The sequence below is a fragment of the Sparus aurata genome, chromosome 14 (assembly GCF_900880675.1).
Source record: "Sparus aurata chromosome 14, fSpaAur1.1, whole genome shotgun sequence".
In the NCBI taxonomy this organism is placed as follows: Eukaryota; Metazoa; Chordata; class Actinopteri; order Spariformes; family Sparidae; genus Sparus; species Sparus aurata.
The window spans coordinates 11,943,669-11,968,333 of record NC_044200.1 but is presented as its reverse complement, the minus strand read 5'-3'; the positions used below and the strand labels follow the sequence as shown (position 1 = coordinate 11,968,333).

At 42.6% G+C, this 24,665-nt stretch overlaps 1 protein-coding gene across 1 annotated transcript; it reads right to left on the bottom strand.

The window, feature by feature from the left end:
- Nucleotides 1–695: 695 nt before the first annotated feature.
- Nucleotides 696–23,805, bottom strand: mdfic (MyoD family inhibitor domain containing). The gene is made up of 5 exons (XM_030440715.1): nucleotides 23,480–23,805; nucleotides 23,043–23,205; nucleotides 20,995–21,105; nucleotides 8,467–8,850; nucleotides 696–3,930 (listed from the first exon to the last, which is right to left on the bottom strand). Exons 2-5 carry the CDS (start codon nucleotides 23,134–23,136, stop codon nucleotides 3,680–3,682), a joined length of 840 nt encoding a protein of 279 aa, XP_030296575.1. The 5' UTR covers nucleotides 23,137–23,205; nucleotides 23,480–23,805; the 3' UTR covers nucleotides 696–3,679.
- Between the last annotated feature and the right edge of the window lie 860 nt (nucleotides 23,806–24,665).

The window sequence follows — 24,665 nt, the reverse complement described above, 5'->3', positions numbered from 1 at the left end:
GTTGGAGCTCCATTTGATTGTAATTGATAAAATACTTCCAGTTGTTACTGCAAACTCCCAAATGTTGACTTCATGGGTGAGAACATCTGTTTGGACAACTGCTGTAAAACAATTCATACCCCTCAGCCACCAAATTAGCTCTAATGGCTGAACCAGTTCCATCTAAGAGTCTAGGCACCATTGTGATCAAAGCTGCATCAACAGCGAAGGGCTTTGCACAATGAATAGAATATGACACGTCCAACATCAGTTCCCATTTCAGGTCTTGGAAAACCAGCAATTGTTTAGTTCGAGCTGGGAACGTTACCTGTTACAAACCGCTTAAATTTTAGTTGAAATGCTCAACACAGTTCAAATTTAGGGGTGAGAACTAAAGATGGAACCGGTTCCATGTTGGTGGAAAAGTCCCTAGACTGAGCATGCACATAAGCAGTATCAGTATGGAAAAAAAGACATTTTGATGTGACAACAGTGTCCTCTGAGGAGTTTTAACACCCATCACATGGAGTTTGGAATACAAAATGTAAATGTATAACCTGTGTGTCGCACAAGATACGTTAGACTCCATAATCAAAGAGAAGAGAGGCTTGCGGGTCACATTTTGCCACTGGGCATTACCTGATTGGACTGAGAAGAGTTTGCTAGTCTTATGATGGAACGAAGGACACAGAATGTATATGGAAAACAATCATATATTTCTTTGGTAATGTTTTATTTTTTAAAAATGGTTCTCTTTGAGATAATGTACAAAACTACTAAAAAAGGAGCTGTGAACTCCAATTTGAGAAATGATGCATCGAGATGAAATTGAAAAGGATCAAGTGTAAGAGGCACAGACTTTTTATAAAAAAGAAAACATACAACAGGATAGTAAAAGAGGACAACTACTGTAACTACATGTATACATTTTTTCTTTTTAGATGAATTCTTCACATTATCTATATAGTGTTTTCTTGACACTCTCTAGCCCGTAATAAACTTGTGGCGTGAGTTAATCATAAACATGAAAATGAGGTTTACTTTCTGCACATTATCTGCCGCAGAGGTGCCGATCCAACCTACTTAACACACAATAACAGTGCGCCATTAAGACGGGCTGTGCATGACAGCACATTATCTATGTTGGCGTTAGGAAGGGACATTTTTTGTTACCATGTAGCAAGCAGTGCTAATGAGGGCCAGCATTAAGTATCATCACTTAAACAACATCAAAGCGGATCTCAACGACAGGAAAATGACTCTGTTGGTGATTCACCACAAACTCATCTCGAGATACACAGAATTAAGCAACAGAAAAAAAAAGGAGACAAAAACTGCCTTTACCCTGCATTAGTTTACCATTTCAACTTGACAGTTCATGATTCCTTTTTTGTATTGTGAGCCCCTGGGCCTCATACCGGGAAAGCGGCTTATATGGCAACCAGGGTCACCATTTTTTAATTCCTTATCACGGCCCTCGTGCACAGAGTGCAGTTCAACAAGTCACACTCAAACGGTACGTATAGCATCACAGAAAAGACTTGTACCATACACAGCTGACAAAGCCTAATCGTCGATGGCCAACATTAGAGGAGGGCTCTCGTAGTGATAAAGACATAAGCTGTACACATTGTTTATCTTAACGTTGCTGAAACTGTACAGTGAGCTGGTCCAGACCCCTTTTTGTTCTGTAAAAAAATGTGAGTATCCGCACTGTATTTCCAGTAAATCCAAGGCTCCAAATACTGCCAAATCCAGAGATGATTCTTTCGTACAAAATGTTTTCATAGACTTTCCCGGATTTAAGATTTGACAATCCGTTATGAGCTTATCGGCAATTTTTGTGCAGGTTTCTTTTGTAATAGAAGGTCACTATGGTAAAAAAAAATAATAATAATTGCTTGAAATATAAAAATAAAACAGAGCAAAAATCAAGCACATTCTCTATCTTTGGCTTTAAGCAAGTAGCAGATTCTGATGTCCTGATTCACCTTTGATACTTTGATATCAGTTTCAACAGCTCTACAGTGCTACAGTAGATATGTGTAAATGAAAGTCTGTGTTGCAAAACTACAGTATCCAACTAAAAATATGTCACATAAAGCTTTTACAGTGTTGTACAGTATGAAGACTGCAACCTCTTTTTGAGCATAAAAACAAAAAAGAGAAAAAAGAGGGATGCACGATATGGATTTTTTCATTTTCGCCGCCACCTGCCTCTCCAATACCGATATCTGATAATTTCACATTTTTGCATTTAAACAATAACTAACCTGTAATTTATGCAAAACCTGAGGGTAAGGAAGGCTAAGATGTAGTGAGCAAAGAGGATTAAATATAAGATTTGTTGTGGTAAAGCTCAGATTTTCTCTCTCCACTCTGAACACTTTTGGAATGTGTATAGCAAATAACAACCATGTTATCTCCTCTGGACCTGTAAAAACTGTCAAGTTTATTGATTTAAGTACTGAACTTGCATACAATCTTGGGGTGCTTGTACTTTACTTGAGTATTTCCATTTTCTGCTATTTCATACTTCCACTGCACTACATTTTGGAGGCAAATATTGCACTTTTTACATTTACAACATTAACTTAATAACATTATTTACTAGTTACCTTTCAGATAATATGCTGCAGCAGAGCCAAACAAATGTACGTTTAGATACATTTATACTTGTTTTTTCGACTGACCTAAAAAAAAAAAAACAACATTTCCAATAATTGGAAAAGTGCTCCAATATTTGATCTGATAAATGACCAGGCCGATAATCGATCAACCCATCATATACATCATGTACATACATGTAAATATTGTGCATAATTGTTTTTTACTTGTACAAGTGATACTTACATGTGATTTGCATTTAATATCAGGTACTTTAGGACTTTCACTCAAGTACTTTTCGTACGAGTGACTTTCACTTTTACTAAAGTAATATTTTAACACCGTATCTTTACATTTACTCAAGTATGACTTCTGGTTCTACACTAGTTATTTTTCGTGTTTTTTGTTGAATGTCACCAGTTTTAAACTTGTATACGCCCAACAACTGTAGTGTGTTAAAAACTGCTAGTTAATTAAAAAAAAAATGTGGCTTCATATTATCATCTCAATATGATTAACAGCCAATTATATAAAGTTCCCATTATGGGGCTGACAGTAATATCGTGCATCCCCAAAGAAAAACTGAATGTCAACATTTTGCTTACAACACGTCAGTCAGATGAATGACTACAAAGAGGAAAGATACAATGAAACAGCATTCCTGATGTAACAATAAAATCTTTAAGGCAGTCTGTGATAATACTTCTTATGTAAAAGGAGATAATACATAACAGAAACAACTTACTACACATTGAAGATTTAACTAACTTGTTCATATATCTGGAGTTACTTTAAGCCCCTGCTGAGCTGGTTTTGATGGAGAAGCCCAGTGTCAAAATAAGTCTTTCCAAGCATGCTTTACTCAACTACACAATCACTCAACAGTCATCACAGACACACAAACAGACACACACGCACACACACACACACACACACACACACACACACACACACACACACACACAATCACACATTCCCTCTGTCTGTTGCTGAATTCATAGTGACAGCAGCAGCAATTTCCTTCCATGCTTCCATCATGGGTCCAGTTATCCCCCTCACAGAGGAACCCTGGTCTGCACCAGCGCAGGCCTGCTTATGTGGGGAAGCAGATGCCGCAGCACTCCATACAGATTTCCAGGCAATCCGAGGACTCGCAGCAGGCATCCATGATGCCACAGTCCATGTCACAGGGGGAGTTGCAGTCGTCGCCCAGGTCGTCGGTGCAGCAGCAGCAGCAGCAAGCCTCTGATGTGCACGCGCCGCACGAGGCCTGCGCCACCACCATGTTGCAGAGTGTCAGGAACTCGCAGAAAAGGCAGGCCAAGATGCAGTGGACGCAGCAGTCTGGGTCCAGACCGGCCATGGTGATGAGTTGTAAAGTAAAATAAACATGAACAAAATAAATAAGATGAAAAAAACAGACACGTAACAAAGAAATATACAAAATAAAAATATTTATTTGTAACATATTAAAGCGCAAATTCAATTTTCGCCTAAATTAGCTGACATTAATGAAAACGGAGCAGGGTGGGTGAGTGAGGACAGGCTGACAGCGGAACAGAGTAGGCATGTGGCAAAAGGGCAAGGGCTAACGAGGCAGGGGGCTAAAGGAAATAAGAGAAATTCAAAGAAATGAATTCCTCTCCTGCAGTTCTGATTAACGGACCATTAAATAATTGTGGCATTATCATGCAAACTGCCAGGTTGATCACACAAAGATGATTAGCGAAGTCCAAGAGTCTCTCCCGGTAAATAGGTGGATTAATGCTGGCGACGCTCACACCTCTGATTAACATTTAACCTCCCCACAGACTCCTGTTTAAGAGCTGGTGGCATGTTTTCAGCTTGTTGTTTCATAGCGATAAAGAGTTCCACTATAAATTACCAATATACCTATTAACTATCCCAAGTCTGTTTCTGAATGGCCAAATTAGTTGCCTTAAAATGATTCCGTGCTGCATAGATAATGGAGTAGAACAGATTTAATTCTTACTTAAAAACTTCCTCTGATGCAGTTTGTTAGTAATGACATGCAAAGTCAGTTCAAGATGCAGAGGTTTATTCCCAAATTCTGTGGCTTCAGTCAGCAAACGTCATTAAATTAAACTTAAGCTCTATAAAGAGATGTTAAAAACAGTCATTTAATTATATCAAAGACCTTAACTGACATGCTCTCCTTAAAAAGAGGAGAAGAAAAAAAAGAAGGAAAAACTCTTTAAGGACACAATAAGGTGTGAAAAAAGTTGTTAGTACACAATGTTGGATTACATAGAGAACAGGGCTTGTTTATGCCCAGCATGAGAGATAAATGTACACAATTTATGTTGTCATCAATCAAGCTGCTCCACCACAACTTCTGTAGTTGTATCCAAGTCACTAAATCATACTGAGTATCATTCCGTAAGTGTGCATGGCACACAACCCTTGCAGCTGTCTCCTTTCTGAACCAAGGCCAGCCCAGTGCCACTGCTTTGGAGTGTTAAAAAGACATGATGTGGATGTATGCAGAAAAATAGCATTACAAACAGGGCACATTTGCATAACTTTCATCAGCCCATCTTGAGCTGTCAGAAGGGGCTGTTACTGATTGGGTTAGAGGGAAAGCGAAAGGAGGAGAGTGTGGAGGACGGCATGGGAAGGCAAGCTGCGGACCGCTGGATGCTCATGTTTGATTAATCAAAGTAGAGGGGGATTTTTTTCTTTTTTCCCCCTCACTATTTTTGTGGCGCTCAGGGCTGCAGAGCTGACCAGAAGCAGCTAGCTGACTGTGATACAAACAAGATAGAGAAGGGAACATGAAACGGGCAAGTGTGTGCGTACACGTGTGTGTGAGGGTGCCTGGAGTTTGAATGCATCTTATTATCCTTATCTGAGGCCATAACACTGGCAGTGATGGAAGATGCATGAGAATAAATCCCTCACTACTGAACATGTGATGTGGACATGCAGTCATTTGCTGCTGGGAAGATTTTGGATTTATTTCATGTTGGCAAAACAAAACCCATACGACATTCTTAACTGGCATCCACTTTAGTGTACGACCATCTGAAATAAAGTTTAGGTTGTACCGATCCAATACCGGTATTGGATATCAGACTGATTTATTTGTAATATATTTAAATTCAAAAGATTTTGGTGTATTTTTGCATGTTGTATGGTTTACTACAATTCTACAAATAATACCATAATAAGAAGAACAATAATAGTAATTATAATAATGGTAATAACTTTGATGATGTTCAAGAAAAAAAATAACTCTGGAGTCAGTTAAATTCAGGGATCTGATCTCTGACCTCAGAGCAACAAAATGCCAAAAGAACAATAAATGCTGCCTAGCCACAGCTCTGTGCACCAAAACCTTAAAGTTCAGCCTAACAAAGTTTGAAGGACCCAGAGGGTATAGCCATGCCAGCGTTCAGAATGTAACAGTAGTCTCTGAATACGATATAAACACAGTACACAGGCATTAAGCAGCGGCCGGCCATCTCAGCTATTCGCTTGGATGTATAATTCAACACCAGCGATTAGTCTGGATCTTAGAGAAAGCCAGCACGGAGGAGGGGAATGATGGAGGGGGGGGGTCGTATACTGTACACAAGAGATCTGGACGCAAGGCACATCTCCATGAAAACAGAGGGAGACAGACAGAAAGGCAGACAGAGACAGAGTGAAACCAACCAACAGACAGACAGAACAGCACACAACTGACACTGCTCCTGTTTAATGTCAGCGAGCGGCGATGAAGCCCAGAGTTTGCAGGGCCAAAAAAACAGCGTCCGGCGCCTCTGAGGAAATAGTCTGAGACATCTGGAAAGCTAACATCAAAAAAAAAAAAAGGGAGCGGCATGACACAAAACAAGCCGGATGGGCCTCAGAGCGGCAAGCTGTTGCAAAACATTCAAACTCACAAAGAGGGAGAGAGAGGACGAGATGGCTAGACAGAGGAAGATGAAGAGAGAGAGATTGATCAGAGAAAGCCTTGGTGGCCATGGGAACGCACAGAAGGCACACTTGGGTAAAGAGGGCAGCGGATGTTGGCTGGATAGTGCAGGTTCACCATAAGAACTTCAGCAGCAGGCGTGTTTATAATGTATGACTGAGGGAAAAGTCAAAGCTGGAGGAGAGCTTACACAACACACACAAACACATTAAGGTTTATAGCTGGCGGCCTTGGCCCTAAATCTCTAAATGAGGCTAAAGCAGCTTGGAGGCCTTAACTGATTACACATAATTAACAAAAAAAAACATAAACTAGATGACAAGAGTTGAGACAACCCACCCCGCTAAACAAAAGCAGCGTGGTAAATGACTCCTCAGAAGCTGCAGTGTTATCACAGATTGGCTACGGTGCCAACGGCGTGTGCCAAGAAAACGCAGGGAGCGGCAGAATCCCCAGAGCTAGCTCCTGCTAGCTTACGCCTTTTATTTCCTGTGTTCAGGGGGCTGTTTAGGAGGCTAATTTCACAGGCAAACAGATTATGTTAATCCGTGTAAACATTCAAACACCACAGCTTGGCTGTTTTCCGGGGGGAAATAAATAGTTGAGAGCGAACATATTGATTCTGAGAGCTCTCGCGCCGGCAAATAAGCAACACAAAAGCCATAATGAGACAGCTGCTATTGTTTTTTTGTTTTTTTTTTGCACCCTCTCTCTTCTGTTATTTACCAATTAAGATGTTGAAAACATGACGTGTCTGGAATATCTCTGGTGGATGCATCCCACCTTTTCGTGCAATGTGTTGTGTGGATGTGTGCGTCTGCCTTCTTGTTTTTGCGCGGCCCACAACTCAATCTGATGCATATTTCAGGGGAAACATCATCAAATAAAGATCAGACTGCCCACTTTTCTCTTTCATTTAAACATAAATCTCAACCTGACCGTTGTGAATCTTTCATTAACACATATCACATCTTATTTTCCACCGTTACCTTGGAGTAAAAGCCTGCATAAAAAGACAAAACAGTGAAGGCCTTGAGTTGGATGGACAGGGAGGAATTGCCCCTCCACTTTGAAGAAACATGCCAAAACCTTCCTTCTGTCCATGCTACGAAACACATGTACGTCAACAAACACAGCCACAGAGTCTAAAAGTCGGAGGAGGGATGCAAAGGGACCCTATTAATGAGGGCCGGGGTGGCACTGACAGGATGCAGGGAGAGCCAGAAAGGGCCCAGAGAGGTGTGAGGGCCGTGAGGGGCCCGAAGAAGGCTGGTCACATCTTTTAATAGGCACCCCATGCTCTCTGGCCTCGTTAGACGGTCACACCTATCTCCCCCCATGGTAAGAGGACCAGCCGACCGCCTTCATTACTGGACTCACCTCGGCCTTGCACCTGACAAAATGATGGCTTCCCCGCACGGGTAACGGACTATCTGACTTGTTGTTAAAGAAAATAAAAGACTGGGGAGAGGAAAAAAAAATGTCACTTGCTTGACGGAGGTGATAAATATGAGAGGTCTTGCACTCCCATCATTAAAGGTGAGTGGAGGTATGAATTTATTATCAATATCTTAGTTTCTCTAAGGTATTATTCAGTAGTGACTCATTTTGATGACGTTTTTTTAATCAACTACTTAAATCTACCAATGTATGTCTTTTCTGACATTGTTTAGTGACTGGTCCTTATATTAAAAAATAGAATGAATATATCACAATAAATCCTATTTTCAAGTGTTTTAACATCATTTGAATTGGTGATTTGACAGCTGATGTATATGGAGCACAATTTCAAAAATGTCCTGACCTGCCTCAATGACATGAAGATGGGATGCAGAAGAAGAAGCATGCATGCTATCAAGTGTTAGTAAAGTTAGTGTGTATCAACGTGTGTGTGTGTAAATTTGGGCTCTCTCGTTACCTCCTCGAGTGTAGATACTCACCCTCTGGTAAAGGAGCTTTCTGTGAACCCGTAGAACTGCCTTTGCTGCGTCGGCTGCTGTCGCTGTTGACCGACAAGCTGGACCTCAACTTCCTCTGCATCCTCTGCGACACGGGCATGGACGACTGCTTCCGCGGCTGCTCTGTTGTCGCCGTCCCCACTGATCTTGTGCCAGGGCCTGACCCGCCCGTGGCGCCTGCGCCTATGCTGGCACCACAGGAGCATGTGCGCGTGGCCCCAGCCCCGCCGATGCCAGGGTGGATTCCGTTGCCGTTACTCAGTGTGGGCGTGCCAGTGCTGTTGTGGCGAAAGCCGTTTTGGTCCTTGCCAGCGTCTCCCTCGGCTCGCTCAGAGGGCACTGGCTGAGAATCCGACTGAGGTTGAGCTGGAGAGAGATACAAAGAAAAAAGGATTTCATTTTCACTCAATGTTCACTGAAGAATTGGTGTGTAGTCTTCCCACGATTACTCAAATCAGTATTTGAGGACAGTTTCCCTGGAGCATTTTATCTGAAATCTACGGCTCTCAATACAAGAAAATCAAATGAAACAGAAAATTGAAAGAAAACAGAAAAGATGCTTGTTTATTCAAACATATACTTTTGATGTGAACGTAAAAGGACAAAACACTGAAGACAGTAAACAAAAGAGCAAGTGGTATACTTTAATAACTTTATATCTGTAGTGTCTGTTCTAATGAAAAGAGTTGTGGATTCCTTTTACCCTTATGGGGCTAAACGCTTGATAACCCTGTAACTTTATTTCCACTTAAGAGAACTTTATCTGCCATCTTGCACTTCATACCTTTCAGTCGCATACAAAGCCGCTGTAGCTTGTAATGTTCAGCTCTTACAACCAGAGCACAGCTAAATATTCTCAGCAAATCTTGCCACCCTTTCCTAACATGATAATATCGATCATATGGCAAACATTTCAACCCGCACCGACAGAAAGAAAGTGGAACCTCATATGTGACAGGTTCACAAAAGCCACTGCTGCAGGCAGACACATTTGTGGGAGCAGTACCCAGGTGAGTTAAGACAGTGTGCGAGGAAGAGAGATTAATGCAGTGAAAAGCGAAAGAGAGCCTGTGATACTGTGCATATACAAAATAGCTGCTGTCTGCAACGGTAATGATCTCCTTTCCTCTGAAAGCTCGGAGATGGCCTCAACTAGTCTTTGTAAGTGTATGTGTGACAGCCGCAGAAAGTCAGGAGACAGCGACCTGTCTGATAAGAAAGAAGGCGAAGGATGTGAGTGAGCAAAGGCGGTGGCATTTTACTGAGAGGAACACCTGCACATTCAGCTCTACTGGGAGTTACTCCTACATTACCTTCGCTCCACATCAGAGCCACTGTGCATGTGCACGCACTGCCAGTGCATGGTTAACTTGAGAGTTTGTGAATTATTCATCTCTTTTAAGTCGCTCTGAGTGAACCATACTTATTCATTTTTTTCCTATTCTACACTTTTTATATACACATTGAACATATGGTCCCTTCACCACCACCATCTTTTTTTTTTAAAGCAGTGTAGCACAAGCTGGAGAAGGCAAATGTGTTGTGCATCTCAGCTGTCCAAATATCAACAACTTTCCCAAAGTGGACACAGAACTTAATATAGAACTTGGTAATTTCTTTCCATCTCTATTTTCTTTCAGCTCACCAACAAGTGCAATTATGGTTAACAAGAGAGGGAGCGAGCGTGGGAATCAGGGCCTCGCGCCTTTTTAACAACACATCACCCTGGGAGAGGCCGGACGTGAATGTGGATGTAAAACAAAGCAATTAAATACACACACTGGGTTTTGCCTTCTCCTCATCCAGGCTTCTGCATGCTGCTTCAATAAACAAATATACACTTTAGGGATCAGGATTCCATGCAATTTGAATTAGACAACTTGGAAGCTCACGATAGAATTCATTATGCAGTGATTTAAGGCCAGGTTGATGGATTTTCCTCTCCAAAACACAAAAGCCTTGCAGCCTGCCCATGACAATGTGGGGAGAGTAAGGCTTGCTAATAAGGAGACTGAGAGTAGGCTACGTCTGCTGTTGTTCTTCACTTTTACCCCTGACAGCTGCAACTTGCTACATTATTCACTCCGTTTTAATATATGCACCTTGCATTTTTTCACCAGTCTTTTTCATTAATGCTTAGTTAACCATCATCGTTAAGAAAACTGAGAAAACACACACACCCACCCTAGAAGGGTTTTCTACATATCAATACAATGGGCCTTACTTGGGTGGCCAAGGATAATGTTTTGCCTCAGCAGTAAGATGTTTAGTTTCAAACTAAACCTGTAGCTTGAAGAAGAGCTATCAGAGACAGACAGTACATCTTTTGTAGCTACGACCAGCTGCTCTATAGGTCACTATGTCACGCTCTCAGTTGGTAGAAAAATGTTCCCACCCTGAAGGTGTGTAGGTGCCAACTGGCTAATAGCGGCCATGGCAAAGGGAGGGGCCTATGACTAAAAGGCACATAGGTTTCAAATGGATTCATGTGACTAAACAGACACGCACCATTTACGCCACGTACAAATGCATTACTGTGCTGTTGTACACTCTTGTGGGAGGCATCATTCAACACAGCAGAGTTGGTCTTTCATTGCTCTATCCTTCTTTTTGTCCACCATGCAGTATCCACCCTATAGCAACCACAACTTTATATCCACGAGGCTGAAATTTGACATATGTGTACCTCGGCACAGTTTTTGTGAATACGCACTTTTCTTACTATGAGTCAGTGCACACTGCACACTGTATACACTGTATAAATATAATACACAGGAACCATTTGTCCTCATTCCTCTTCAACAAGGTTGAATTACTATTCGCAGAATGAAAATCAGAAACTCTTTGAATCACACTGCTGGTGTTTTCTCATGTTATTTGATTCCACAGATGTAGCTACCATCACAAACTAACACTAGCTGGTATTAAAGGGGCTGAGAGGGGAAATGGCTCTCGATAGCTAATGATTAACATGTCCAAACTCATTTGCTAAGACCCTGTCCACACAAACATAGCACGACTCGCAGCCAACACCGCACAGTCTTCAGGATTGTCCAGTCAATGCATCACAGCAAACTCCTGCCTGTCGAAAAGGATGACAGTTCCTTGACAAATCAATCACCCGGAGTATCTCACATAATAAGACAGCCGTTTTTCCCCATTTAGGTTAAATGAAACAGCCACACGAGCTCACGCACACACACACATAAACACATGTCCATGCACAAAGAAGCCAACTCGGAGGCATAATTACCTTTCCTTTTGAGGAAGTCAAGCTTTCAATTTACCAAAGCATAAATAGTTATTAAGAAACCACTACGTAAAACCCAGAGCACATAAGCGGCGACTCAGGTTTCTGACACGCTGCAAAGCCCTAAAAAGTGGGTTCAAGTCTGGAGAGAAGTGTGCCTCAGTGGCAGGTTCCTGCATAGTCTTTATTTTTATCTTGATGAACACTGCGACTAAGATGAATGGACACTACGGAGTAATATTCATAATCATTGATCATGATAATGATGATACTGCCAGAGATGGCAGTGACAGACTTGGTAGAGTCACCACGAGACAAATGAAGACATAATGAAAGAAAGAAGAAATACAGTAAGTCCTGCTGGAATTGTGCTACGCTGGTAGGCTGGGGCATCAAAAACATTCTCTGTACATGAAGCGCAGTGAAGGAAAGATTTATAGCATAAGCTCTGACTATGTGCTCAGGGGTATTTGGTTGTTTAGTGCATACAGCCCAGAAAAGACTGCTATATTATATATCATAAACAGTTATAAAAGTTTGAAAACAACTTTAAATAGCTTGTGTCATGAGTTTTCATAAGAATGGACTCAAAATAATATAATTGCGGATATAAAATTTTGGAACATAAAAGTTTATTTTTTCTTCTTCTTAAGATTCTGCTGATAAATGCAAATTTACGCTGAGCCTGTTAATAAATCCTGACGGAACAACACAGACGCACTGCTACTCCTGTGCTCCTATAGCACTGCACCAAAACACAACCTGCATCAACATTTTATATGAAAAACTCCCAGCAAGTTCTTTGAAAAGAAGAAATCATAGAAGTTGAGCCACAACCTCTATGTCCCGAGATAACTGAATGCACACAACCTGACAGGTTGCATTAAAACACCATGTTTTAGAGGAAGGGCTGGACACACACATGCACACACACTTCAAATTGGACTTGTAACCTCCCTATTTTGAGCACATCAACAACTGTTGAGAGTGTACATTTGTAGTTGAATAAAACATGGTACTCCCCTACACACGCTGTCACACACATCACAGGGGAAACTAGGGGGTGAGTGCTTCTTGACTGTCTAAGCAGCATCCCAATTTGGTCCCAGCTTCTAGTAGCTGACAGCCTCAAATATCTGGGGAGCATTTTTAAAAGGCCAGTGTTTGATGGATTCATGAAGAACACACAAATATAATTGCCATTTGTCACCGAGTCTTCAGTGGCTGCGCCACACAGGGACCAAGCACCGGAGTGCCTGGAGAGCACAGGAGCTGCGCCAGAGCTGTGCGGGGGGATCGCTCTGTATGTAAAACTGAGTATATAAACACCTACCTTTTTGTCACAGAAAATAGGTCCTACAGGAGGGAGCTGGAAATTGCACCCAAAAGACAGAAGAAAGAAGGGGAGGAGTATATATATGTCAAAAGCCTACTGGATCTCTCTCTCTCTCTCACACACACACACACACACACACACACACACACACACACATATATATATACATACATACACTCAGACCTACCAGGAAGGAATATGCATGCATGCATGTCAACTGAAACAGAGCTGTATAAACAAGAATTCTAAACCAGTCAGGAACATGAAAATATATCTCAGAGGTCAAACAGGGCAGTGTTGAGATTCTCATTTGCACACTGCCACGCCGAGAGTCGCAGGCAAGGCTGGGAGCGGACTGAACGCGAGCTCTGTGTTTCTAAAGCTCAGTCCTTTTTAATATTAATGCCCCTGAGACAGAGAGAAACAGGGAGAAGCGGAAAAGGTGTTTGCCCAGGCTTATTAGAATGCCCATCATAGAGAGCATACAGTTATTCAAACGTCACATCATGTCAGCCAAATAAACACCGCGATCCAGATCTTGTATTTATCTCCTAATAGCCATTATTACACAATGCAACGAGTTTGTGAGTTAACACCGAATGGAATACGAGAGCGGATGAGGAACCTTTATTTTTAGCCCCAAACAGAAATGCTCAGAATACACAGTGACAGTTAGCTCTGAAATGCTAATTCTGCTAACACGGCCGGTGTGTTGTTTATCTTTTTTGTGCCTCGTATTAGAAAAACATGTATATTTTCTGCTCGGCTGGCCATGTACCTGCATGATTGAAATGCTAATTTGCAAATGTGCAATGACCTAGCCAGACTCCCTCTTACCACCACCACCGCTGCCACTACCACCACCCCCCTCCTCTCTATGCCAAAACAGCCTGAGGTATCATCTCTCCTCCTAACAAACAGCAGCGTGTGGAACAGCCCCTGCCTTTCAATCCAAAGGGATATATTTTCTCATTAGAAATTATACATCTTCCCTGTCCATATTTATAGACGCAAAACCAGGGGAATTATACTGCAGAGAGAGTGAGAGGGACAGGGAGAGAGAGAGGAAAATAGTACAATGAATGTTATTACAAAGGGCTCTGATTGAAATTTTCCTTGGGCGTATCAAAGCCTCGTTTACCATTTGACCTTCCAAACTACAGGACAAGGACTTTCTTTATTGTCTAGAAGGACGCATTGGAAGCAACACATGAGCGACTCATCATTCAAGTGTCCCAGCACAACAAAACCCACCAACTGTGATTAGCATCAATATAATGCAGATATCAGAGGTGTGAAATGAGAGCAAATTAGCGATGTCAACCTGCAACCAAGAACTACCGTTTGATTAGAAAATCAGACCCCTGTTAGCGCAAAGATGTGGGTGCCATGCAAACCTCAGCGGCGTTTGCACAGAGTGGACGGCGACCTGACACGGGCTAACAGAAATGTCACTTGTTCCAACAGACATGAATAAAAATGTGACTCCGGACATCACACAGCAATCCTGGTCCTGTCAGTCCGTACGCGCACCTCACGATGTTTTGTATTTATCCAAGATAAAACGATGATGATGGCAGCGGCACGGATGGCGATGATGACCGCTGAGGATAGCTAAATTACCTGCTCCGATATTGGATCCTCATCAGCAAAAGTGACATGCTCTGTATGTGTGCGTGGGTGTGTTATGGGAACCTGCAACGGAACTCTATTAGCTGTCTTCACCTGTCAAGGCTGATCATATTGTGTAGCGTCTCATTTAAGCAGGAAACATCACATTTCTTGTCTGTTTTTTTCTATCCCATTCCAGGACAGTCGGTCATATATTGCTCAGCTCATTTTCTGGCGCCGACACACTTATTTTCCGCCCTGTTTTAATTCTCTGTGACAGTCGTTCAAATTTGGCTCCTCCAACCTGCTGAAGAGAAAGTGACACGCGAAGACGGAGCTTAATATTATTTCCAAACCCCCTCCTTACCACCGCCGCCTCCACCCAACAAAGAGAGAAGCAGGGCGTCAGGGATTTACTAATTTCAAATTTTGCTGCTGATTGAGTGGAAAAAAATAACCCCCTCGGACCTTGTTCTGCTTAATTACATTTTACAGTAGCAAAGGCAACTTGAAAGACAAGAGCTTGATTTGACGACACAAACCTCTCAGCACACTCAGTGCGTGAGGCTGGCTAAGGTGTGTGTGCACGTGTGTGTGCGCGCACAGGGAAGGGGTGGCGGGGGAGAAGGGGGTCATCAATTATCCTTTGATTTCCAAACGGAACATTTTCCCAGATTAATATGTCTGACTGCTATCTAAATCATTGAAACTCCCAATGAGATGCCATTTTCTCTTACATGAATCACGTTGAGGGGGGGAAGTCATTCACAGTCGGCTCATCCACCCCTCCGCCACCCCCAAGCTCCGACCACAGAAGTCTCTGGTCTCTCCAGTGTTGTGTGGAATTTGGCATGGTGCTAATTTGAGTGCTACTAATGTAGCAGAACGCCAAGACATCAAGGAGCGTTCAAAAGCCTTACAACCTGGCTGCTGTGAGAGACACTAAATGGTGCCTTATTCTCTTCCTCTCCTCATTTCGGAGATGAATTTGTACAAGCCTGTTTCTGCATTAAGCTTTGTCAAGCGCCTTTTATTCTCCCTCATCTGCTCCTCACCATCCGAGAGGGGAGAAAGAGTGCGGTAAAAAAAAGACAGCGCGGGTGCAGTATCTTTAAAAAGCTGCACGTCTTGCACGGATTTAGACTTTACATGGCTAGCTACCACAATTTCTAGAAAGATCAATTATGACGTGACTCAGAGCAGGCCTGAGGGAGCTGCCAGGCTCCATACTCCAAAAACGTGCTCCACCCTCTCCTCGCTGACGACTCAAAACAAAACCGGAGCAACAGAGCAGGAGTGAATGGGAGGGGAAGAAGGGGGAGGGAAGGAGGGGGAATGGGGGTATTTTCAGTTTCAGTTACATCGATGACTCAAATATTCCACCGGCTTCAAAATCTCCTCGCCGAAGTAGAAGTTCCACAGGAAAGTTGTTTGAAATTCAACGGCAGGCGCGCAGATGTGCACATGCGCACAGTCGAACTTGTGCACATATACATAAAAAGGCATGCAAAGCAGCAGACATAGTCAACCACACACCAAATAAATACAGTGTGCAGTCAGAGATGAGGACCTGGCAGCAGCTCCACCACTCCCTAAAAGTCAAAATACAGCTGAGGTCGGTCTCCGGGTCAGAGAGGGGATAGACAGTCTATCAAAATACCCCCACATCTAGTTCCTTTATTTGCTCAGTATCAATCTCAGCATTAACCCTCTGCTAATGGGACAGCTGTGGGTCAGCGCCTCGCATCTTCGGGATGCCAATCAAGGCCTTAAGCTGAGAGATCAGCCTTTGGGACAGAGGTGCTCGTCTGCCTCTGAGTGGCTTTTTAAACACGGAGACGCCCGTATCGATTTTAGCTCTAGCCTGAAAGAGAGGAGGGAGGCGGTGGTGGTGGTGATTGGGGGGGGGTTTATAGCACTAGCCGGGGCCCGTGTCGGCTGTGGCTGTCTGCGAGTCTGGACGGGAGCCATCCCCTGGTCCCCGGTCACCCTCTGCTGATCAGGGGGGCCTGACAGAATGACCTAGCAGAGACGCACTGAACCTGCAAACACGAAGGGGGCAAGGAGCTGGAAGCTCGAGGGGGTCGGGGCTGGCGGGGGCAACATCAGCAGAGATCTCAGTAATAGAAAAGGGTTTTAACCTTAATGTTGGAGCCAAAACCCTGTTAGAGGCCAAGTAATCCCCCCTGCGCTGCTCTCATTTGAACTGTCTGATTTTTTTCTCTCTCTGCGAGTGGGTTGTGAAAGGCACTGACACTGCTTTGCCTTCATTGGTTAGGGAGGCAGTAAACATGAGCTAAGCAGTGCACCTATGTTACCTGTGCTGAACAGACTAGGGAGACTACGTTTAGATTGTCTGTCGATTTATTGTGTACATTATGGAAAAAAACTACAAACGCACAAGTGTGCAGCAATGCTGAAAATAAATAACTTCTGACCCAATTAATTTAATTGTTTGTTACTTCTTACTTAACATGATACAGTATCATATTGCAATTATTTGATATGTGTATAGCAATTAAGATATTCACTACTAGGGGTAAAGATATTTTTTTGCATCAAAATTTTATCATGCTGATGTGAAAACAACCATTCTTCCTTACACCTGGAGAACAACATTCTTAGGCCAGAACCTCTCTCTCATCTCCCTCCATTTTCTCTACCTTTACGAACTTAAAGTTTTGGATGCATGACACATTTTGAGACTTTTCAAACTGCGATATCGCCGCTTTCATTCCACTAAATGATCGGAATTTTCTCTTCCACCGCTGAAGACACGTGCTACCGAAGATACGAAGATACGAGGGTGAATCGGTGTTAAAACGAATTGGATAGATTACTCGTTAATATGCAAAAATGCACCCTTTCAAAACAATCACAGTCCGTATATGTTGCCATGTATCCAACACGAGCACTTAAAAGACTGCAGTCCATGGATTGAGGTACGCATATCTAATCATTTGGCTCAAGTATTTTGAATACCTTAAAAAAAAAAATTAACAGTGAATAGGCTAGGGCACTTCGGGTAAAATATGCTAATTAACACACTTGAAATTTCCCATATGAAATCTATCTGCACCAAGACAATGAGAAAATAATTACAACAGAGGTAGAATTACAATGGCCATTTTAATCAACCCCTACACTAGCATTTCACCCTATTTATACAGTTTTTGATTCCATGACCCACTGGTAAGTAATCACTTGAAAATTACGGTTCAGTTTATAATAGGTCTACGCTTTAGACACATTATTTCTGCAGAGACAGGGCTCTGCGGGATTACGATAAAGATATGAATCTTGCATAACAACAATCACCATGCACTTCCTATAGCTGGAAAAAACATTCAGGGAAAAGAAAAGCTGGCATGAGGTTAAAAAGTCTCCAAGTACTTAAATAACTTTAGAATATACATGAGGCAGAGCGTGACAGTCTGAGAATGTTGATTCCACACTTTGGTGGCAAAAGTATGTCAGCGCTGATGATGGAAATGATGATGAGGAGGCACTTGCCCTTTTGTTTCATCTTAGTCTAACTCTCTAGCATCATAACGCTTTATAGTTTTGTGTATAAATCTTAATTTTTACACTGTCAAGGAATCTTTTCTTGCAAGAGAGATACTCTCCATTTAAACAATCCCTTTTACTGCATCTATTAGGGGTCACAAATTCACTTCTAAAAGGTCAATTCTGCGCACAGGTAATAACCTTGAAGGTGTGCCACTAAAGAGCCCAATCAGGGATTCACACAAAGGCCAGACTAATGTCTTTCTTTAAAAAAAAAAAGAGAGAGAGTCATGTTATTTGACCTTCTTTTCTCACTACAGAATTTAACTGAGATAAAAAAAAAAAAATAACAGACCTGTTCCTCAGAAGCTAGTAAGGTCATCTTTATCAACCACAGAAGCATTAAAAAAAAAGGTATTTGACAATCGGGTGAATAATGTGACGATTAAACTCCTAAACTTGGTGCTGCTGGGGTGGTTGCAATTTATTCTGAGGCAGGGGCTGGAGAGCCCAGGTCCTGTTTGCAGGAGATATCAGCTGCTTGAAAACCCAGAACGGTCTCTTGAGGAATGTCTGTCGCCCCCACAAGATCCTCCCTCATCCCCCAGGACGGCGGAGCCACAGAGGAACCGTTCACTGACAGCAGCCTTACAGAGAGGGCAGGATTGGACTTCTTTTTTAACAAACCGCAGTGGTTGGCAGGCCTTGGAATTTTTTTTTTCCACCAATTGAATCTCTGACCGTTCATAACAATAATTTTAGTTTTTTAGGTCAGACTGATGATCAGTTGTGTGATTGCTGACTCTGTTCTTAATGCACTATACACTCCATACAGTCTTAAATGGAAATGGAAATGCTGCTTTGTTTACTTTCCTGTTTTGAAGGGGGATCCGCTGGTTTAAAAGTCAGCATGTCAAAACAATAGTATCCCAGTTAACATAGGATACGTGCTGTTATTACAACAGTACAATAGGCTTCCTCTTGTTGTGAAAAGTCACCCACCACACACTGTACACAGGCTTTAAGTCAGGCATCGAGCGGGGGTGAAAACGGCGAGGGCCAGGATGTAGGCAGGGAGATGATTTCTTATTGATTTCCTGTTTCTGCAGTGAAGAGGGCTCTCAATTACCCGTGCCAGCGAGCAATCTGATTGGCCCCCTCAATAAACAACAGTGAGACGAAGACCCAAACAGGCTGACTTGAGCCCCCTCCTTCAATGTTTCCAACTTTGATTTAACCACAAACAGACACAAGTACATTTAACTCAAACAAAGATTATCATAGCACAAATCTGCCTTTATTTGACATGACTATTTTATGTTCCTGTAACTCAAAAGAGAAGCAGCATATCTTCCTCCCACTAAAATTCCCTTACCAGACTGTGTCAGTGTGTGTGTGTGTGTATGACAGAGTATGTGTGGAGGTTGGGGAAGGAGGGGGATGACATCAATTACAACGCAAAACTGTTGTCACAGGGGCTTATCTGCTGAGATGAAAGAAAAGCATGCCTCCCTCCAGAAGTGCAACACTCCACACACCTGCCAAGCTAAAAAGACCTCTTGACAGAAAATCTTTTTTTTTCTTTTTTTTTTTTTTTGCAACTGAATCTCTTTTCCTCCTCCCTGATTCAGTAAACAAGCCACCGGCAAGTCATTAAGCTTAATACTGAAAAAAAAAAAAAAAAAAAAAGCGGCAGGAAAAGGCGCCCTGGAAAAGTTAACAACCGAGAAACAAAAGAACTGTTGTGTCAAATGCAAACACAATCCTTATTATAGCAAGGCACTTACATGGATGGAAGCAATCAGCTGCTATTAGCCTCTGCTGACACATCTCACTCTTCTTAGGAACAATAAAACACACACATACACAAAGCTTTTAGCCGGTTTCCTTTTGTGACCTGCGATCCATAGCTCAGTATCAAGTCATTTCTACTGAACAAGAGTGCATCTAGACTCAATTAGACCTGCTAATAACTCAAGCAGTTTGATGCCAAATAATTGTTTCGTAAAAACCTCCCTGTGTCAAGACATTTGCATAATACAATGTGATTATTTCAGGGTTACAATACAAGCTTCGCGAGTTATGAAACCAGATTATCAGATGCAGAAACCATCATTTTAAAATCGAAAACTTATGTGACTGTTATGGTAGATTACTGCCAGGAACAATAAACTCCTGTCAAGCCGTCTCAGCCTAAAACTGAATGACACTGTTCAACAGAAAAACACCTCAAGCAGCTGGCGTAAGTCCTCTCCAATAGGTAAATGTTTGGTAATGGGTAGAAACACTGAGGCTAAGATGCAATCAGTGCGTTAAAACGGCCAATGCCAGAACCACAAACAGGATTTCCCCTACTTCCAAAACAGAGGGGCTGAGGGTTGGAAGGAGAAGCCAAAGAAATGGAGACACGATAGCCAAGTCTCGGTTATTATGGCGGAATGAGAGCATGTTGACACTTACTCGCCAAGAGGCTTCGCTGCTATCGTGATATTATTTTAATTGGAAACACTGAAGCTAATATTTAAGTAGGCCAACTGACCCTGCCTCATGCATGTAAAAATGTGCAACTGTCACAGCAAAAACTGGTCTTGACAGTCGGAGCATGTTCACTAAAAAGGGATGAAACTGCGACGATTTGAAATAAAACACTGCTAACCAGCAGTTAAACTCGACCATCTGACCAAGCAGGCAAGAAATATGTGAATCATTTTCACTCAATTAAACGCCTCATTGTTGTTTATCATTAAAAATAACACCAAGATATCCTGCTGTCCGCCCACAGCTTTCCCAGGTCGTTAAAACTTACTTCTTACAGGCTCGCAATAATTAGGCTTCTCCTCGGTCACGTGACTTTGTCCTTCAGCGGCTGGTTTCCTGGGAGATGGTCGTCGTCCTGATGATTCACTGTCACAAGCATCTAGGATCACAAGCATTGAGAGTTAAACACGGTCGAGGAAGGAAAACCTGTTGCACACAAAGTTAAAGCGGCAAAATACTATGCTGCATAGTGACCAAAAGGGAGGGCTTTTCAACTATTTACCTTAATGTTATCCTATTACCAGCTCAACTGTTCTAAATGAATGTGTATTATGGCCGTTCCTCCTAAAACAGATGTAAACTTTTACAGCAGGGTCAGCCACAGTGGACAAAATATCAGGGACAGCTGGAGGAGCCAGAGGTGCAGAGGCCGCTCTGCCTATTTTTGCCAGAAAAAGCACAGGCCGCTGGCAAATGGTTGCACAACATGGTGGGGCGGTTCAGGTAAAGGCCTTGCCAGAGCTCTGGATCTCATTTTCTCTCCTTCTGTTCCCGGGTGTTCTCTACCTGCCAAGCGTCTTCTCGCTGCCATAAAGGCTGCATTCATCTAAACTGGAAAAAGTATGTGGGCAAAAAACTTTCTAGGCCTGATAGCTGTGTGAAAAAACACAAGAGACAGTCCACTCATCTCTCTCTGAGCTGTGTGGCTTCTGGCTTCTTCACTTCAAGACACGCTGACACTCTGCCCATTACACACTGCTGCTTTGTTCAGTAAATAAACCTTCCACAATGACTTTATTCACTGGTTTGATGCCAGATGCCTGCACATAGCACACAGATTTTCTCACAGCCTGCAGGTTTTACAGGAGCATACTGTGTCTTCTTGAGACACTTTTGCTTCAGTTCTAAAGAGAAAAAAAACTGGTGAAGGATGATTCAGCAAAAGCTAGCAATCACGTTTACCAAAGCTTGATGCGTTTGTTCCAATGCTACAACACTCTCTGTTTGTAAGCAGTGATGGATGACGGGAGTGGGACGGATGGGCGCAGGCCGGCAGCCCTAGATAGATGTGGCACATATCTCAGCTAGGAGCTGATGTATGGTAGCGGCAGTTGCGTTAGCAGCAGTACTGTGTGATGCATCGCAGTATTTAGTGATCACAGTTAGAAATAAATTGGTCTATTCTCAGTACATCCACAGTCCCCTGAGAGGGGAAATCCAGTCTTAACTGCAAGCGCCTTTGAAGGTCCAGTGAAAATCCATTCGCAATCCAGCAGCCCCAGTGATTGCTTACTTTGTCCTACTTTGCTATTTTTTGACAGTGCCATAATGATGCTTGGTATAAATAGGATGGTTAACGGTTCATTGCTTGTTTGAAGAAAAATGAAAAGGGGGTGTGGGGGTAAGCTTATTTTACATGTGATAATCTTAGGGGCAACTAGAAAGTTAATTAAAAACTATAATTGGCTGTGGTTGCTGTTAATAGTCACCAGGGCGTTTCTTCAGACTTTATTGAGGGGGAAAAAAGCAAAAACATTATCAAGGCTTAACACTGGCACACGCAGATACTGATGTATCCTAAAAGTCACACAAATGTAATTTAAAAAGGACAAGACTGATATTGTCTCGAGCAGGCTGGCAATATGCGTTCAATGGCTGATTTTCTATATGTGGATTTCTTTTTTTTCCCCTTGTTTTCTCCCATGTTTGGCTGTACAGGCGACATGCGTGCTTGACGAAATGTGTCAAGCGATATTAATAGCTCAGTTTCATTGCTGGTGCACTGGCAGCGTGGGGAAGAACTTCACGTACACGCGATCCGTGGATTCCTATATGTTGCCAACATCTGCAGTCACCTTTTTAGATTGCGAACCGCAAGAACTTGCAGAATTATGTTGTTAGGTGTGAACCACAGCAGGGCAGCAGGACATATTTACACACTGGCAGGCGATGACTTCCCACTTAACATTCAAAATCATCTTCCTGAAGGTCCTCTGGGACCCCTGTCATGGGCCCCAGGGTGCCCCAAACCCCAGAGGTCACCCTTAATTTAACTTATATCGCCCCCCCTATGCTATTCCTGTGTGCCCTCCTTACCTTGTGAGGCTGACAGAAAGGGACTTGTCTCTTGTTGAGGGCCCTTTCCCGGCCCTGCCGGCCCATCCGGAGGAAAGACGGTCTCCTTGGACATGAGACACCCGTCTTTTTTCGGACACACACAAGGCAGAAGAGGTTCCTCCCTTTTCCTCAGCCCTCAGCGCTGTGAAACACAATGTCTCACCATGAGAAAGACACAGAGCCACACGGTGCGGGTCATTTACTCAACTTGAGAAAGTCGTCTGCTCAGAAAGTGACGTCGAGCCGCAGTGAAAACTTAGTGGAAAATTCCCCTTCTGTCGGTTTCTTTTTTTACACACACTTCCTGCAGAGAGACTCCATGTGCAAACTCTCTCAAATAAAAAAAGCGACGGACTCTCGCTAAGAAGTTCTGTGAAAAGCCAAAGCGGACATGTTGTTTAAGTAGCATAACTTACCTTTCAAACATGACAACTCCCTCGCCTCAAAGCTGAATTATTCCCATCCTTCCTTCCTTCCTTCCTTCAAACTCTTTTCTCCCCGAGTCGATGGAGGAGAACACAGCAAAACACACAGAAAGAGTAACTTCGAGTCCCACTAAAAAGCTCTCCTATGACTTTTTTAAGGTTTTCAAGTTTTGTCCCGGTCCAACTTTGGTCCGGACGCTGTTGACGCATTAACAAAATATATCAATAATAGTCGTGACGACGCCTCCGACGCTCAGTGGCGGTAGTTTTCTGAGGATAGCTGAGGCTCGAACATTTTCATCATATCCGGATTCCTGTAGAGCAGCCAGTAAAGCTGCTCTCCTCTCCCTCCGCGGGCAAAACCCTCCCTGAACTCCCGTCCTTCAGGAGAAAGTTAGGAAAAAGTAAAAGAATTGAAAGAAAACATGATTAAAATACGAAAAATAAAACCCACTTCAGCTTCTTGGCGGTATGTTCTCCATTACAATGCTTGCAAATGTAGTAGAAATAAGAAATGATGAAAAAAATATATAACTGTCATATTCAATGGGGCGTTATTTGGGACTTAAACATGAAATAAAAATGGTCAGACTTACATATGTCAGTGTCCTTGCATGTGATTGGTCAGTTGTCAGGAGGCTTTTAATTATTATCACGTGACCCAATTATGATATTCACCTGATAATCACTGAGGACTGAGATGTGTGCTGGAAAACCTCTGAAACAAGTAAGTTGGTCCTTGTCTGGAGATGTTATCTGTTGCAGGACCTGGTTATTACTCTTTTACATGACAGTTTATTTAATTCACAATTTTGTTATGTGAAATAAGTCACTGACATCACACGAAGGCATCAGAAGTAATCATTCAAAATGTTTTTATCAGCTTTTATTTCTTAAAATCGTTGATTTAAAAGTTGTAATATCATTTATAATTCCACAGTCTACTACGGCTGTGGCTCAGAGCCAGCGACTTGTTATCCAAAGGTCGCTAGTTTGATTCCAATGGTCTGCATGTCAAAGTGTCCTTGGGCAAGATACTGAACCCCAAACTGCTCCTGATGTGCTGGTCAGCACCTTGCATGGCAGCTGCCACCATCAGTGTATGAATGTGTGAATTACTGTAAGTAGCTTTGGACAAAAGGCTCTACAAAATACCCTGAAACGTAAATGTACTGTT